Raw genomic sequence first — 16,651 nt, 5'->3', positions numbered from 1 at the left:
ATACCTATACCCGCCCCCACACACTTTTTTCATGGAGGACAAGCCCCTCAAGTCCACCGGTTCCGTCGCCACTGAAGTCGAGGCGGGTGACTTTTTGGATTTTACAATTGTCCACAATTTTCTGAGTTCCAAAATCCTAGTTGAATCAACATATGTCAGTTTTTCAGGAAAGAAATCGTGTGCAAGAAATTACCTTTTATGCAAAACCAAACGTAAGTGTTTCATTCATCATCGAGAATATATCCGAAAACGTAACTCAAAGCCACACATTATTTTATCGGCCCTACCGAAACTGCCGAGTGATGTGTACTGTAACAATGGATTTAATGTGTTATTGTGTTAGTGCCAATTTGTAATTTACATTACTCGATTTGCATGCATCATTCAAGGATTTCGAGCAGTAAAGAAATTACATCGGCATTGCCATTGCATATTGTTGAATTACACGGGGTAGGGGGGTGTCACGTGCCAGTGTATTGAATTTAATTATTGATATTCCCAATATGCAAATCTGGCTTTCGTAAATCGTTTCCCTGGAGTAAGTTATTCAACGCATTCAGTAGAGCAGCAACGTTGAAAATCAATTCCTGAAGCTAAGACTGTAGCACATGCCGCGGATTCATCACATGCAGAATTTAATCGCTAGTGTGTTAGCTCCAGGATTCGTAACCTGTGCGGCGAACCATGTGCTAGCTCCAGCTCCAGTTATTCTGCATGCTACATGTTACGATGTTAAACACAAATTCGACTTAGATTCGAAACAAATTGGCTCATTTGATAGTTGTTGTGGCGGAATAATTTCGATTAGGGTTGTGCACATTTGTCTGCAAAAACGACAAAAAAAGTGAACTAAGGTCTGGGAAAAGTGGGGGGGGGGGGCATATGCCCCCTCTTGCCCCCCCCGTAATCCCACCCATGCATGTGGAAATGAACGATCATGGCAATAAGACTGGTTACCAAAGCAACCACTTTCTCATTGAGAATATTGACCTTTAACAATACAATGCAACAATACTTTGTTATTGTTTAAGCAGTATGAATACTCTGAATATTTCTGTTTATAAACCGAATCACTAACAACAAACAACATCACTTAAGGATAGAAAATCACAGTTGCTAGCCCACATCCCACAATAGGATATAGGAACATAATAATGCAGCTATCCTGAGAGCGAGACTGGCTCATTTTAATTCATCACAAATGCACTTAGTCTACAGCTTGAACCACATAGGCTTATAACAATATTGGCCAAGCCAGCTAGCCTATATGCCTACTACATAAGCCTCACTAGGGCAACCTACCAAAATGTACATTCCTAGCCTAGCATGTAAATTAAATGTTTATGTATCATATCAGACCTAACCAACAATGCAACATGAAAGAATATCAGGAACTAGTGAACGATGCACATTGTATCACCTAATATGTACCTCGCATATTGCGGAACCTATACCCACACATTAAATCATACACATCAGCCTCACTAGGGCTTTCTATACCAAAATGTACATTCCTAGCCTAGCATGTAAATTAAATGCTTATTATCATATCGGACCTAACCAACAATGCAACATGAAAGCATATCAGGAACTAACGTGTACCCCGCACATTGCGGAACCTATATCCACACATTAAATCATACACTAGCTTATGCAGGGAGTTACTTCAATGTTCCTGCGGATATTAATTAGAGGCTATAGATTCATTTCATGTCAACATTCAACTCACATAGAGTCCTTGAATTATCTAGTTTTGTACAGTTAGACTGTGGATGCTATGACACGGCCAACAAACTGCATCTTGCTTGCAAGTGAACTTAACAAAGTTTTGACTGGTTATCAACACAGTGAATAGAAACCAACATCGTGGCGAACAGTAAAACCAAAGCAAATTTCTTAAACAAATATTCTCGATTGGGCGGGCTTCAGCAAATTCACCGAAGTGGAAAGTGTATGCAAGCAGTTATATTTGAATTTTATATTTGCTTTGTGAGAAAAAAAATGTACCACAGTCCCTGCTATGACAGTTTTCGAACTGTACGTTTAAAAAAACTTTTTGTCATAGGGCTGCGATATTTGTTCAGTGTTTTGTACCTCAAAATTAACTCTAATTCTTTCATCAACGTAAGATTTATTATTTTCTACACGTCGTCATTGCTGTTTAACTATTTAACCTTGATAACTTTTCCCTATGTTTTTACATTCTATTTATAAATATGCACTTTTATGTATTTATATTGGAATTTTAATAAACTTGAATAGATTACGATTACTCCAACCACCCTCCTCATGAGGAGCATTTGGCAGAGTGAACTTTGTATGACAGTCAAACAATACTGGTTAAAGTATATTTGCAGCAAGGGCAATCGTTGCCTTTGTTGCTTGCTCAGGTACACCCTCTTAAGTCAAGCACTCTATATTGAATGGTTCATTTAGAATTAAAGGAAAGATGAGCTTATAAATACATTGCATTTTCATTTTACAATGGATGAATGCGTGTATAAATTTTTGCGCGGTCCTTTACGCTGCTTTAGTTTGACCAGGGGAGGCGGAGCCGGGAGCACGTGCCCCAGGCTTCTATACATGGTCCCTTTTCATAAGTAAAAAGTGCCTCCGTTGGTCCAAGTTAGTGTGTAAGTTAACAGTTAGCATTTCTTAAACTTATATTAATACAAAAGCAAGAAATACGTGGAAATATTTTACTTCATTAATCAAATTTTTGGGCAACTTCTATTGACATCTCGCATGAGATTTACACTTACGGACTCCAATCAATCGTATAGGACCCGGTGTTGCTCTTTCATCGGCCTTGTGCTGACGCCCCATCATCATTACATCTGTTCATGTACACCAGACATTACGCTATTTTTATGTCACCATCATTGGCCTCAAAGTTAAGAATGCTAAAATTTGCAAAAGGAGTTCCTGGTAATTTTGCCTTCAGATTACGTACACACTACAAGGAGTGCTATGTTAGAAAAATATGTTTCAGTGAGGAATAATACTTTGTGGGTGGTATTGAAATGTTTGTTTAAGTTGTAGCTTGGGTGACCAATATTTAACTTTCTAGCATAGTTGCATTTAAGTGAGAAATAATAATTTGTGGGTGGTATTAAAATGTTTTTTTAAGTTGTAGCTTGGGTGACCATTATTTACCTTTCTGGCATAGTTGCATTTTAGTGAGGAATAATACTTTATGGGTGGTATTAAAATGTTTGTTTAAGTTGTAGGTTGGATGAATTTCTAGCATATTTCGTGCCAAAACTAAGTTCTTCTCTACATAAAGTCTTCATAAGCATTACTTATACTGAAAATACCATTTTAGATTGCACCATCGTTAATATGCAATTACCATATAACATACCATAGCACCATTCGTCACCTTCTCCATAATTAAAGTATCCGTAGCCATCACAAACAAAGAAGTCAAGACACAATCATGTTAAAAGAGACACTTATTTAAGTCTGGTTCTTTTGGAACTAATCTCAATTAATATTAATGCCAATAATTTAGAATTTACCATTCCTGTTTGTCTCCCTCAGTATGTTGTGTTCGTTTGTGTATTTGTTTTTTGATTTAGCTAACAGTTTTAGATACAGTAACCTATTTAAGAATCTTGCATTTATATAATTCAATCCATTCAACGTATAAGGCCCGACAAATACCTATAATTCTATTCATGTTCAACAGGCAATACAGAATACCTTTTTTTTCAATGCTTCTCTGCTGCCATATAGGTCAAGTGAATGTTTCATATCAGAGTTGCTTCCTTAAAACGTATGGGAGAGATTATTTTCTTTAGGAAATATCTGATACTACATGCATTATTAATGATCGAATAGAACATAAACTACTACATAGTAACTCACTCTAGCTTCGGTTTTTACCTTTCTATTATATCTTGATCCATTTGCATAATAATATAACGAAATAGCAAAAGAAAAATCATCTTGTGCCCTCTTTGTTATAGCTTATTAAAAATATAATAATATTAGATTACGTAGCTGTCGCCATCATTTAACTCAATGTGATCTGTTTAGTTTGTTTTCATAGCCCCTCATTGCTAAGTTTGATTAGCCCTTATAAAGTAAATGTAAATTTGATCAAATTTGAATATAAGGCTAAAATGAGTCAAGACGCAAGTCCTCGCTGTAGAAAAGGAGAATTTAAAATTAGGCGCTTTAGTGATTTCTCGGAAATCAGTATACTCACATGCATTGCAAGCTTCTTCGCTTTCATCAATGAAGTTTTGACAATTTGTGATCCCATCACACACTCCATCTCTAGGCAGGCATACTCCTATCATGCAATCGAAGGTTCCATCACAGTCTAAAACTGGAATAAACAAACATGATCCCAGTCATTGCTTTTAGCTTTCATATAACTATTTTTTGGCAATTCGCAGTTCAATGGTAATGTATGGTTTAAGTGCCTCAAGTTGATCTACTCATTTATAGCTAGATACTGGTAATGAACAATAAATATGATAGATTTTCGTGACTAATCAAAAAAGTAAATGATATGCCAACATTTGGGTTTGTAAAGGCAGAGAGAAACTTTATCAGAATCTAGCTGAAACTTGGTAACTAGATGAATGCTATGTAAATGGCATGAAAAATTGGCTCGTCTGATAGCCTAACACAGGAGAGATATAAAAATTGCTATCATAAAATATAATACAAAGTTAACAGACATTAAACCGACACAAAAGAGCCCTTTCGGTAAAATGCATAAATATATTGGTATAAAGTATCAATGTTTGCGTTCAGCTAATTGCGTTCCGCTAATAGCGATTGCCTTCAACTAAAAGCGTAATAGCTAATACACGATTGCACGTAACGATACATCGGTTGTTGAGTTATATAGGATGGTGTCAAATTAGAAGGCAATAATTACTACAGACGCTCTAAACGAGTTGTACAAATAGTTTAAGCAATACGGGGTACGTAAATGTCCTTCAATTATTGGATAAAATTGTTTGCACAATTAGAGGTCTTATGTAGACATGATAACTAATTCATCTTGTTTTGACAATAACATTGGTTTAATTACCACAATTCTGCATGTATTAGGAGAAATATCCAAAAAAAGTGTTTGGATGTTTCTGGGATGAAAAACAAATGCTCACATTTTATTAAAATGTATGCAGGGAAATAATACCTGCTCTATAACAGAAAACTAAAATAAATACCACTGTCTGTGCGGTTGATAACTTCCACGAGGGCAGAATAACCAGTATCGACTACACTTCCGTCTGTTTTGAATGTAAACCACAAAGAATTCCCAGCTGATAAAACCTTCAGCTCATTATACGATGGTCCGCCTGACCAGTTTAGAAGATGAGCATAATCTGTATTATTTCCATTGGCAACATTTACAAAATCATAGCCAACTTCGGTTTTGATGAAATCGAAACTAAGGCTTAGCCTGGAGTTTTCAAAAGTTGAGAAAACAATGGATGTTCGATGGTTATTCGGATAGACGGATGGGTAATTAGGTGATGTAAAGTTGTAAGATGTAAGGACGAAGATTTCTTCTACATGAGCTGTCGAGAAAAGGAGCGAGCACTTAGTTGTGGGATGTTTGTACGATATCTCACGGAATCAACACAGCCAAATTAAACTTTTACGGTTAAGAAAGATTGCATGCTACAGCTTAAAATCATACGTATAAACGTTTTGTAAGGAGTAAATCTATTATATATTTCGCTTAGTTGTGGGATGTTTGTACGATATCTCACGGAATCAACACAGCCAAATTAAACTTTTACGGTTAAGAAAGATTGCATGCTACAGCTTAAAATCATACGTATAAACGTTTTGTAAGGAGTAAATCTATTATATATTTCGCTTAGTTGTGGGATGTTTGTACGATATCTCACAGAATCAACACAGCCAAATTAAACGTTTACGGTTAAGAAAGATTGCATGCTACAGCTTAAAATCATACGTATAAACATTTTGTAAGGAGTAAATCTATTATATATTTCGCTTAGTTGTGGGATGTTTGTACGATATCTCACGGAATCAACACAGCCAAATTAAACTTTTACGGTTAAGAAAGATTGCATGCTACAGCTTAAAATCATACGTATAAACGTTTTGTAAGGAGTAAATCTATTATATATTTCGCTTAGTTGTGGGATGTTTGTACGATATCTCACGGAATCAACACAGCCAAATTAAACGTTTACGGTTAAGAAAGATTGCATGCTACAGCTTAAAATCATACGTATAAACATTTTGTAAGGAGTAAATCTATTATATATTTCGCTTAGTTGTGGGATGTTTGCACGATATCTCACGGAATCAACACAGCCAAATTAAACTTTTACGGTTAAGAAGGTTGCATGCTACAGCTTAAAATCTTACGTATAAACGTTTTGTAAGGAGTAAATCTATTATATATTTCACAAGATATATTAATTTCTTTGAATGTGGGTCATTTTCAAAGGTGCTCCGAAATTTCAAATACATATAATTACTTTTAAGGAAGAATTCATGTGGGCTGCATACTAATTTAATGTATATTATCGAATATTACTCAAGTTGGATATTATTTCTGTCGCAAGCCTGGTAAGATCAAATTTCGTAACATCAAGGGTAACTGAGTTTTACAATAAACCCATTAGCAGTACTTGATTCATTGTAATTATATGAATTATATATTGTAGAGCATACCGTTGCAACCGTATTCATCCTCCCCAGAGTTACAGTCTTCGTAACCATCACAAACTAAATAGTCTGGAATGCAGTTTCCATCGTAGCAATTAAAGCTCCCTGGATAACAGGTGGTAACTAAATTATAATACAAAACAAAATTATAGGTATTAACTATGAATTACAAATGACAATGAATGTGTTGTACGAGATAAAACATGTTTCAGTGAGGAAAAATATCTTGAAGGTGGTAGTAAAATGCTTCTTGAGATGGACCACGTGACCATTATTTGACTTTTTAGCATATTTGCATTGAAGTGAGGAATAATATTTTGTGGGTGGTATTAAAATGTTTGTTTCAATTGTAGCTTGTTGACCTTTTTTCTTTCTCAATATAACTCACATTGTCTGTCACCAGAATACACTTTTAATTTTTTTTCTGCATTAAGTCTTTATAAACATAACTTAAACTAAAACTAAAAATACCATTTTAAATTGCACCATCGTCAATAAGCTATTATCATATAACATACCATTGCACCATTCCTCATCTTCTCCATAGTTACAGTCTTCGTAACCATCACAAACTAAAAAGTCTGGAATGCAGTTTCCATCGTAGCAATTAAAGCTGCCTGGATAACAGGTGGTAACTAAATAATACAAAACAAAGATTATAGGTATTAACTATGAATTACAAATGACTTCCAGAAAAAAAAAGTGAAAGTGATGTATTGGACAAAATATGTTTCAGTGAGGAAAAATATCTTGAAGGTGGTAGTAAAATGCTTCTTGAAGATGGACCACGTGACCATTATTTGACTTTTTAGCATATTTGTATTTAAATGAGTAATAATGGTTTGTGGGTGGTATTAAAATGTTTGTTTAAATTGTAGCTTGGACGACCATTATTTAACTATTTAGCATATTTGCATTTAAGTGAGTAATAATAATTTGTGTGGGGTATTAAAATCTTTGTTTATATTGTAGCTTGGGTGACCATTATTTAATTTTCTAGCATATTTGTATTTAAGTGAGTAATAATAATTTGTGTGGGGTATTAAAATGTTTCTTTAAATTGTAGCCATTATTGTGACCATTACTTGACTTTCTAGAATATTTGTGTTTAAGTGGGTAATGTTAGTTTGTCGGTGGTATTAAAATGTTTGTCTAAGTTGTAGCTTAGGTGACCTTATTTGACTTTATAGCTTATTTGGTGCAAATGCTGATGACCTTTAAGTTCTTCTCTGCATTAAGTCTCGTAAACCATTTGATATTGCACCCATCGTCAATAAGCTATTTCAATAAAACATACCATTGCACAATTCCTCGTCTTCTCCAGAGTTACAGTCCTCGTACCCATCACAAACAAAGACGTCAAGACACAATCATATCTAAAGAGACGTTTATTAAGTTTGGTTCTTTTTGGATCAATCTCCATCAATATTAATTCCAATAATTTATAAGTTAGCATTCCTGTTTGTTTTCCCTTAGTATGTTTTGTGTAAGTATTATATGATTTAGCTAACAGTTTTAGATACAGTAACCTATCTTAGCATGTCGCATTTACATAATTCAATCCATTCAACGTATAGGGCAGATAATACCTATAATTCTTTTCATGTTCAAAGGAAATTACAGAACATTTTGTTTTTTCAATGCTTCTCTACAGTCATATAAGTCATGTTAACGTTTAACATCAGAGTTGCTTCCGGAAACAAATGTGACACATTACTTTCTTTAGAAATTATCTCATACATAGTTGTGTATTTGTTATCTTAATAATTTTTAATTTCCCTCGAAAGTGCAACATGTAGTTTAGATTGGTTTTCTTTAGTTAAAATCTCTCGTTTATGTTGTGCTTGTTGTGCATGCGTGAGAGGCCAACTTTATATTATGCTATCTGGATCACAAGAATGCGTAGGAAGCAAGTAGTCACTTATGCGTGAATGCTCCATTTCTCGACAGAGACATTGCCAAATGAAATTAACCAGTTTTTACTGTTTACAGTACAGACTGGATAAAAATCGATGCAAAACGAAAAGAGCTTACATATTTGGCAGTTCTCTCCATCCTCGTCTTCATTTTCGCTGCAATCTTGAAAATGATCACATAGCCAGGATTCGGGTATACATGAACCATCATAACACTCAAACTGTGATGAGGAACACGTGCCTAAAAAGGGTATAATATATATATATTTATATATATATATATTTATATATATATATATATATGTATATATATATATATATATATATATATATATATATATATATATATATATATATATATATACATGTACATACATATCCATATAAATTAAATACAACATTTCTTAGTCATTTTATTCTTTTTATTAATTTATTAATGTTCTTTATACACGTGGCCTTTGTTTACATTATAGTTATATACCATCGACTTTCAACGAAGACAATTAAGTAATCGACACATATACTCTAAAACTGACACACTACTGTCCAGGAAATAGTGTAACCAGCTCAAACGGCAGTTATCACATGCAAAGTAGTGTCAGATAATGAAGAAAGGAAATAATTATACATAAAGGGTTATTCACCATCACAATTGTATTCATCTTGGCCAAGAAGACAGTCAGGAACGTTATCACAAATCCAGGATTCAGGTAAGCAGATGCCTTCACAGATTAAGCTGTTGTTATGACACGGGAACGAAACTGTCGAGGAACATATCATGATAACACGACCGTAAGACTGAGATTGAAATATTTTCATGATCATTTAAAACTGGTTACCTTCACTACGTCTTACGTGCAGATAAACAATACAATTGATTGACATATGATATAGCTTGTAAGTATTGATTCTACCAGTTGTATTTCTGGCCTAATGCAAAGCTCAAGGCTACCTGCAGTGGTTAACGAAATAGAAAAAAAGTCCAGTTCGGTAAACAAAAATCTCTACTCTGTCCTTGGAATTCGATGCGACATAAATATATAACTAGCTAAAGTCAATTCGTGTGTACTTTTACATGAGTTGTAATTTAAAATGCCCATTACCGTTTGATACATCAGCCGTCAATAGAACAGCCGAGAAACCAATGTAATAATCCTCGTTGCTCGTTTCAAATCTGATCCAGCCATTTTCACTCTCTATGATGACCAATCGGGGTTCATCGTATAGTTTGGCAATCGTTGATGTTCTCAAATCTGGATCGTTTCCATAGCCGACGGATAGTGTGTGGTAATATGGATTGATGGCCAACTCATAAAACTTAATAACAATATTGAAACCAGGCGGTCCCGAGATAAACCAAATGCAATCTCGATTTCCGATGTTGAAATAGGGATAGAATGGATTGGTGAGATTGTGAAGTGTTCCCTCAAGCAGAGTGATATTATCAGCCCCACAGAAGTCATCCGCTAAGGAAAGTACAATAAACACATTTAAGTTTGTTATCAAGTAATAAAAAAAATCGAATAAGTTTACTTATATTTGTGTTGTGTTGAAAAAACCTATTATTATAAACATACTTGAAGTATGTCTGTGCCACGACGAAAACGTTCATGACAAATACATGCTCCACGTCTCCGACCTTGTAAAATGTTGAGTAATTACGGTGATACAACAAAGCAGCAGAGTGTTGTAAATATCATCAGGAAAGACAAATGTTCCGCAAATGCACAATATTCAATAACGAAAGGAATTATATTGCATACATTGACAGTTATAACGCCATAAACAAGGCTTGCTTTTAATAGCGTTGTACGCTATTGCAGGTGATTAGATGAAAACAGTAGAACATTAATTCCAAAAGATTGCTAGACGTAAGTTATGTCATAAATATGTAAGCTATATAGATTTACACTAGATTAATTCAAGTTAATGCTTAATTCAGATAAACCATTTCTGCTTTCAAAACTTACATTCTATGCACCATTTCTCACCAGGACGCCCGTGCGGTAGAAATGTGCAGAGGTAATCGCTAAAGCATTCGGTGACAACGTTTTCGCAGTACTCTCTGCATGGCACAATACCTTCATGACAGTCTTTGAAGAAATATCCACACATAATCGAATTGACCTCATCCTCGTCGCAATATGTCCGAGTGGAATAGGATGATACATCATGGCTATAATAGCCATAATCATAATAGTCATCAAATACACTGTCTATAAAGGATTCTACAACAGCTTGAGATGTTGCGAATGTTTCAGAATAAGGCACATTTTGCGCACAACCGGTGTTGATTGATTCACAAGACACAAGTGGATCTGTTGAAAAGAAGTAATGATATCAAGCATAATTTACTGGATGGGCAACATTAGAGATTATGGTTTTCTAAACATGGTTTTATATATATATATATATATATATATATATATATATATATATATATATAAATAAATATATATATATACATATATGTATATATATATATATATATACATATATATACATATATATATATATATATATATATATATATATATATATATATGTATATATATATATAGATTCATATATGGAAATAACATTGTGCCGGTAAAAGAATTTACTGCTACATTTACTAGCTGGTCAATTTAACCACCCAGTTATTGTGTTATCCACTACCTTTTGGAAGTATAACAGAAAACACAAAGCATTTCGATCTCATTTAACCTATGTTACAGACATAATGTTTGCAGGTTTTAACATTGTTAGCTTATTGGCTTTTGTCTATCCTGAGTTCACAATACAGGGAGAAATTAAATTTCTAACAACAGAACGGTACAATCTACTTGTTTTAATTCACGACATGACGTTGACAGCAAATCCGGACTCACTTAAAACAGCGACGATCGGAAATACGTACCTGCACCCTCCATCACAGAAGCAATTGTCTCCAAGTATCGAGACACGCGTGCATATACGGTAGGAGATTCTGGCTGGGCGCATCCATAACCCCAGCTTGTTATCCCAACAAGTGTCCAACGTCCATCTGACTCTTGACAAACAAGTGGACCACCGCTATCGCCCTGCTCAGAACATTTGATATGAAACTTCATTATACGTTTAATCTAGTTTTTTTACATTGTCAATTGACAGTAAAATATAATGCAATGCTTGAGTTTTTTTCAATAAGCCGGTTTCATTTGCTTTCGTAACCTGCAAATGTATGACAGGGTTTCGCTGGTATTCATTTGTGAGGTGGCCGCCTCTCTGTTTTTTGCGACCGCCTCGCTAAGAAATATGATAAACATTGCCACCTTACTGTTTCAGAGAAGGAATAAAATATGCAAAAATTGACATCTGACATTGAAGAAATGGATGTGAACACTAAATTATAGCAACAAATAAATTCTATTTAACATAACTTTTTAACTAATTTATTGTTAGGATAATTTACATCAGGATGCTGCATCAACATTCCAGGCAACCTTGCCCCAGAACCCCCCCCCCCCCCACCCCAGGTGTGCTCAGTTGCTCACTCCCTCCAGAGTCACAAACCAGTTAACACCTCTCAAACCAGAAATCCCAGGATAATAATTTTATGAATGCATAAATTATAATAATATACAGAAGGAAAATTTTCTAGAGGGAAAAAACTGTAAACAAACGGCTTATCTACTGCTCAAAGCCCGTGTGGGTTAAAAATACAAAATTCAGAATGCCTGACGATTCAATCCTAGCAGGGTGTTTTTCAGAGGCTAACTGTAACAGAATCTGAATGAGATCTTCCTAGGATCCTAAAGTGGGCATTACTGTTGTCTTAGTGAGATATTTACCTGGCAAGTAGATACCATTCCTTCATCGTACCCAGCACAAATCATGTTCTCCGTTATAGTGTTATAACCATTGTTTATCAGCTGTTCATAGCAGATTGACCTGTTCACTAGTGGTAAATTAGCTTGGCGAAGGTCCGTAGATACATTACCTGCTCAAATAGAAATATTCATTTAAAAGCAAAAAGCAGAAGGACTTACACTCAAGTTGAACCTACATGCTGCTATATAGACATAATACATGCTTACACAACATAACATTCATTAGAAACTTGTCACACATACACACCGAATAGAGTTCAATCCAAACAGTCATTCCCGTATAGTGCAGTGCGCCAAATCCACGGTTTGCATAGGGTGCATCCCAATACATTACACGTACCATCATATGTACAAGTAACCTCCATTTGGAGAGAGGCAAATGCGTCTGAGTGCATTAACTTAGGAAACAGCGTATGATCTGACCAGGACTTGAACTTGCAATTCTTAAGCCGCAAGTATATTGTCTCAACCATTTGACCACATCACACTTACGCATGCTGGTATAAAACTTAGAAAATGGAAACCTATAAATGATAATGAACACGACCCATTCCTATACTAAATATTAAAAAGTAGTCACAATGGTTCTTTCTAGTCATTGTAAGTCTTGCCTGGTAGTGGCCATTAGCAACTTCATCAAAATCCAATTGACTGAGTGTCCCGTGTAACACCTAATAGCAGTGAGTTAGCTATAATTCGTACGTATACTGATTGCTGAAAACTAACCAAACTGACTTGTTCGACCCCATCCTGTTGCGTAGCAATTAGTATAGCGTTCCACTTCATCAAAATCATTCCCGTCCGGGAGACAAACCGGTCTTACATAGTAATCAAACTTGACTGGTTCAGCAAGCTTTAGGAGTGCAACATCGTTATCAAGGATGATTGGATTGTACCCAGGATGCACCATGATGCGTTCTACTGGTCGTCTAACTCGTGTCCTGGCTTCGCTAGTGAGGTGAACCTCACCTAATACTACCGCTTCAAGGTTTGACCTAAATCCAGGATCTCTATTGTATAAAAACATAAATCAATACCACAGTGACGGATTATATAGGGTACATGTCACCAAAGAGTAACAATCAATTAATTAACTATTTTGTATTGTTTCCTCTCGTAAGAAAATTCTAACATTAGATTGTCACAGAAGACATCAGAGTAATAACACTGCAACATTCGTACAACCGTTGTCAAATTGTGCCCAATTCGCTAAAACTGTTTCTGCATCCCGGGTAAGATGATAGCACAATAGATCAATTTTGGCATAAGAAAGAAGTATATGATCCCGAAGCAAAGATGGTCGCGTTTAAAAAATTTTAACCATAGAATTACCTTCAAATCACCGCAATAAAACACATATAGGGTACAATAAAAGGTAAGCGATGGCACGAGACATCAATTTTGACATGAAACAATAAAATAAATTGTCTTTTATGGAGGTTCCGGACAAGCTTAACCCATTGAACTTAAAGTACAATGATGTTTCTTAGAATATTGAATTTATTGTATTTCAGTATAGGTTCACTTACCCTACACAGTGTGCAGCGGTAGCCACCCACTCGTTAGAGATCAGAACGGCTCCACAGAGGATAGATCTATACTCAAGATAGGCTTGCCACGGCCAACTCCCCAAAGAGGCCAACGATCCGCCCACAATACGCGAGGAAGGAAAGAGAGGGTTGGTGCCGCAAAAATCAATACCTAAAGAAGAATACATACATAGTATGTTTGTGAAAAAGACAAGGAATGAAAATGTATTGAAACATTTGCAGGGATTCTAGTATTCATCCTGAAGTAGCTGTGGGAAGCACAGCTCAAACAGGCGCAACATCGATTAAACTATTGCATCTTACTTAAGGTGTTACTTTCTAAATGTTTGGAAGTTTATTCTCAATTTATATTAATTGGTTGGATCAGAGTTTATACACAACCTGTGCAGTTCATTTCATCTTCACCGGATGAGCAATCCTGTTCACCATCACACTGAAAAATGTCCGGAATACATTCTCCATCGTCACACTGGAAATCCCATGATCTGCAAAATGCTATGAGAGATAAATACATTATGCGAGTTGACATTTGATATCCTTACGATATGCCGAAAAACTTGTTAAAACTATTAGAAGTGTCTGCAAAATGTAAACCGTTTTAACTGAAACTAGCAATTTCCCTAAACATAATATTACATGTAATGACAGATTTTACATAAGATATTATGTGATATTCGATATCAATAATATGTGACAATTATGAAGTATTTTTTTATTTTTCCAAAGGGAGACAAAGAGAGTAGCAGCTTACCTAAATGCAACTGTAGTCAAAAAGCTAAACTATTGTTCATGTTCTTTCGACCCAATTATATCTTGTTGTATTTTCTGTTTAGTTAATTTTCTTTGCCCAAAGATAAAAGAAAGTTTTTTAACTTACAAATACAGTTTGCTTCGTCTTCGGCACAAGCGCAGTCATTATAAGTGTCACATAGGAAACTCTCTGGAATGCATTGCCCATCACAACATGTAAACTGCCATGTTTCACATGTTTCTAACAAGGAATAAAGAATTAAAAAAAACACTTAGATTGCATTTATTGTGTTAAGATATTTTGTCAGGTATCGCACCAGTACCCTTATGTAATGATATAATTCCATTTTTAGAGACGTAAGAAAGTGTGAAAATGCCATTTTAACTGATGTATGTCCGCGTGTCATGTGTATGTGTGTGCGTACCGTTCAGCCATGGTACACTAAACGTGGCCTATAGACACACGGCTTAAACACATGAAAACGGCAATTGTGGTACACATGCCGCTTATCTGTGAAATTACATAACCGGGTTGTGGTATTCACAAATTCGATTTGGTGACAATAGATTTAAACTAAGAGATGACTCTTAAACCCTGAAATATATTGTACTGTATGCTTATCACATCAATAAAGGAACATCGTTATTTTTTACCAGAGCATCCATATTCATCTTCTCCATAGTAACAGTCATAGTAACCATCGCAAACAGAGTACGATGGGATGCAGGTACCATCATAGCAGAAATAGCTGTCTGGATCACAAGTGCCTGAAATATAAGGATATATCATAATCTATATACATATAATTAATTAAGTGTGATTCCATAACTGTTTCAAATAACAAAGACGCGTATAGATAAGATTTTCTTCACAAGGCCAGTATAACACATGCGTTTGTTAAAATTGGTCGAACTATCTAGTTTTAGTCTGTTAAACAAAGGTAGAGGTAAACATGGTAAGTTCGTCTAATTATTATTGAAGGAATTAGCTAAGTTAATGTACAATCAAAAGTAAGGCAACAACATAATATGTAACTTTAACGTTAAACCTCATTTCTGACTAAGTTCAATCGCAATAGAATTGTCCTCGATAATATTCACCGTTATTTACGTTTCATTGATCGTGTCATCTTTCTATAAAGACCACCGTTGTCATTGAGTTGTGCAATGCACAAAATGAGTAAGTCAACGAGTGGAAAACTTACTTATTTGACAGTTTTCTCCATTTTCGTCCTCATTTCCTGCACAATCGATAATTCCATCACAAAGCCAGTAATCTGGTATGCATGAACCATCGTTACACTGAAACTGTGCTGAGGAACAAGTTGCTACAAGAAAACAAGAAGTAAAATAATATTTTGTACGGCTGCTAGTTCTGTTTTCACAAAGTTAAATTTTACACAACGTTAAAATAAACACAGTGAACTGCAAAGGCACAGAAAAACATTAAAGTTTATTCTAACAAGTTTATTTTGTGTATTGGTTTATCATTTCTCTTTGTTGAAATTCATGTCTGTATGTCAAAAGAAAGAAAACATGACAGAATCCAATAAATTCGAATAGAATAAAAAATCATAAAAAGGAGACATAGTAGTTTTAGAGGGACACTTGGCTGACCCGAGCGAGAGTCAACTTCGCTGCTTTACATAGGTCACGATGACCACGTAGTTCGCTGAATGGTATGAGAGTATCACATACATGAATTGTATGGTGCTCGTGCGTCGTCAATAAAAGGAACTTGGATTGCATTATACAAGGTGCATATTAATTTGCAAAGGAGAGGACAGAATTCTCGTCACAGATTAAACTAACTAATCACAACGTTTTTGCACATAGGACTAAAGGAATTAACTAGAGCCCTTAATAAATAAACATACATAAGCGTCGTGTATTACGGACGGTTCAAAGT

At 35.1% G+C, this 16,651-nt stretch overlaps 1 protein-coding gene across 4 annotated transcripts in view; it reads right to left on the bottom strand.

Moving 5' to 3' along the window:
* LOC139963222 (uncharacterized) overlaps nt 1–16,651 on the bottom strand; it is a 166,240-nt gene that overhangs the window by 80,666 nt on the left and 68,923 nt on the right. For all 4 annotated transcript variants that reach the window (XM_071963803.1, XM_071963805.1, XM_071963806.1 and 1 more), the window contains exons 26-29: nt 7,194–7,310; nt 6,682–6,798; nt 5,193–5,546; nt 4,214–4,336 (exon numbers count right to left, since the gene is read on the bottom strand). In XM_071963803.1, coding sequence (XP_071819904.1) covers nt 4,214–4,336; nt 5,193–5,546; nt 6,682–6,798; nt 7,194–7,310 — 711 coding nt within the window. The remainder of the gene's footprint in view (nt 1–4,213; nt 4,337–5,192; nt 5,547–6,681; nt 6,799–7,193; nt 7,311–16,651) is intronic.

The sequence above is a fragment of the Apostichopus japonicus genome, chromosome 21 (assembly GCF_037975245.1).
Source record: "Apostichopus japonicus isolate 1M-3 chromosome 21, ASM3797524v1, whole genome shotgun sequence".
In the NCBI taxonomy this organism is placed as follows: Eukaryota; Metazoa; Echinodermata; class Holothuroidea; order Aspidochirotida; family Stichopodidae; genus Apostichopus; species Apostichopus japonicus.
This window is presented reverse-complemented; position numbering and strand designations above follow the sequence as displayed.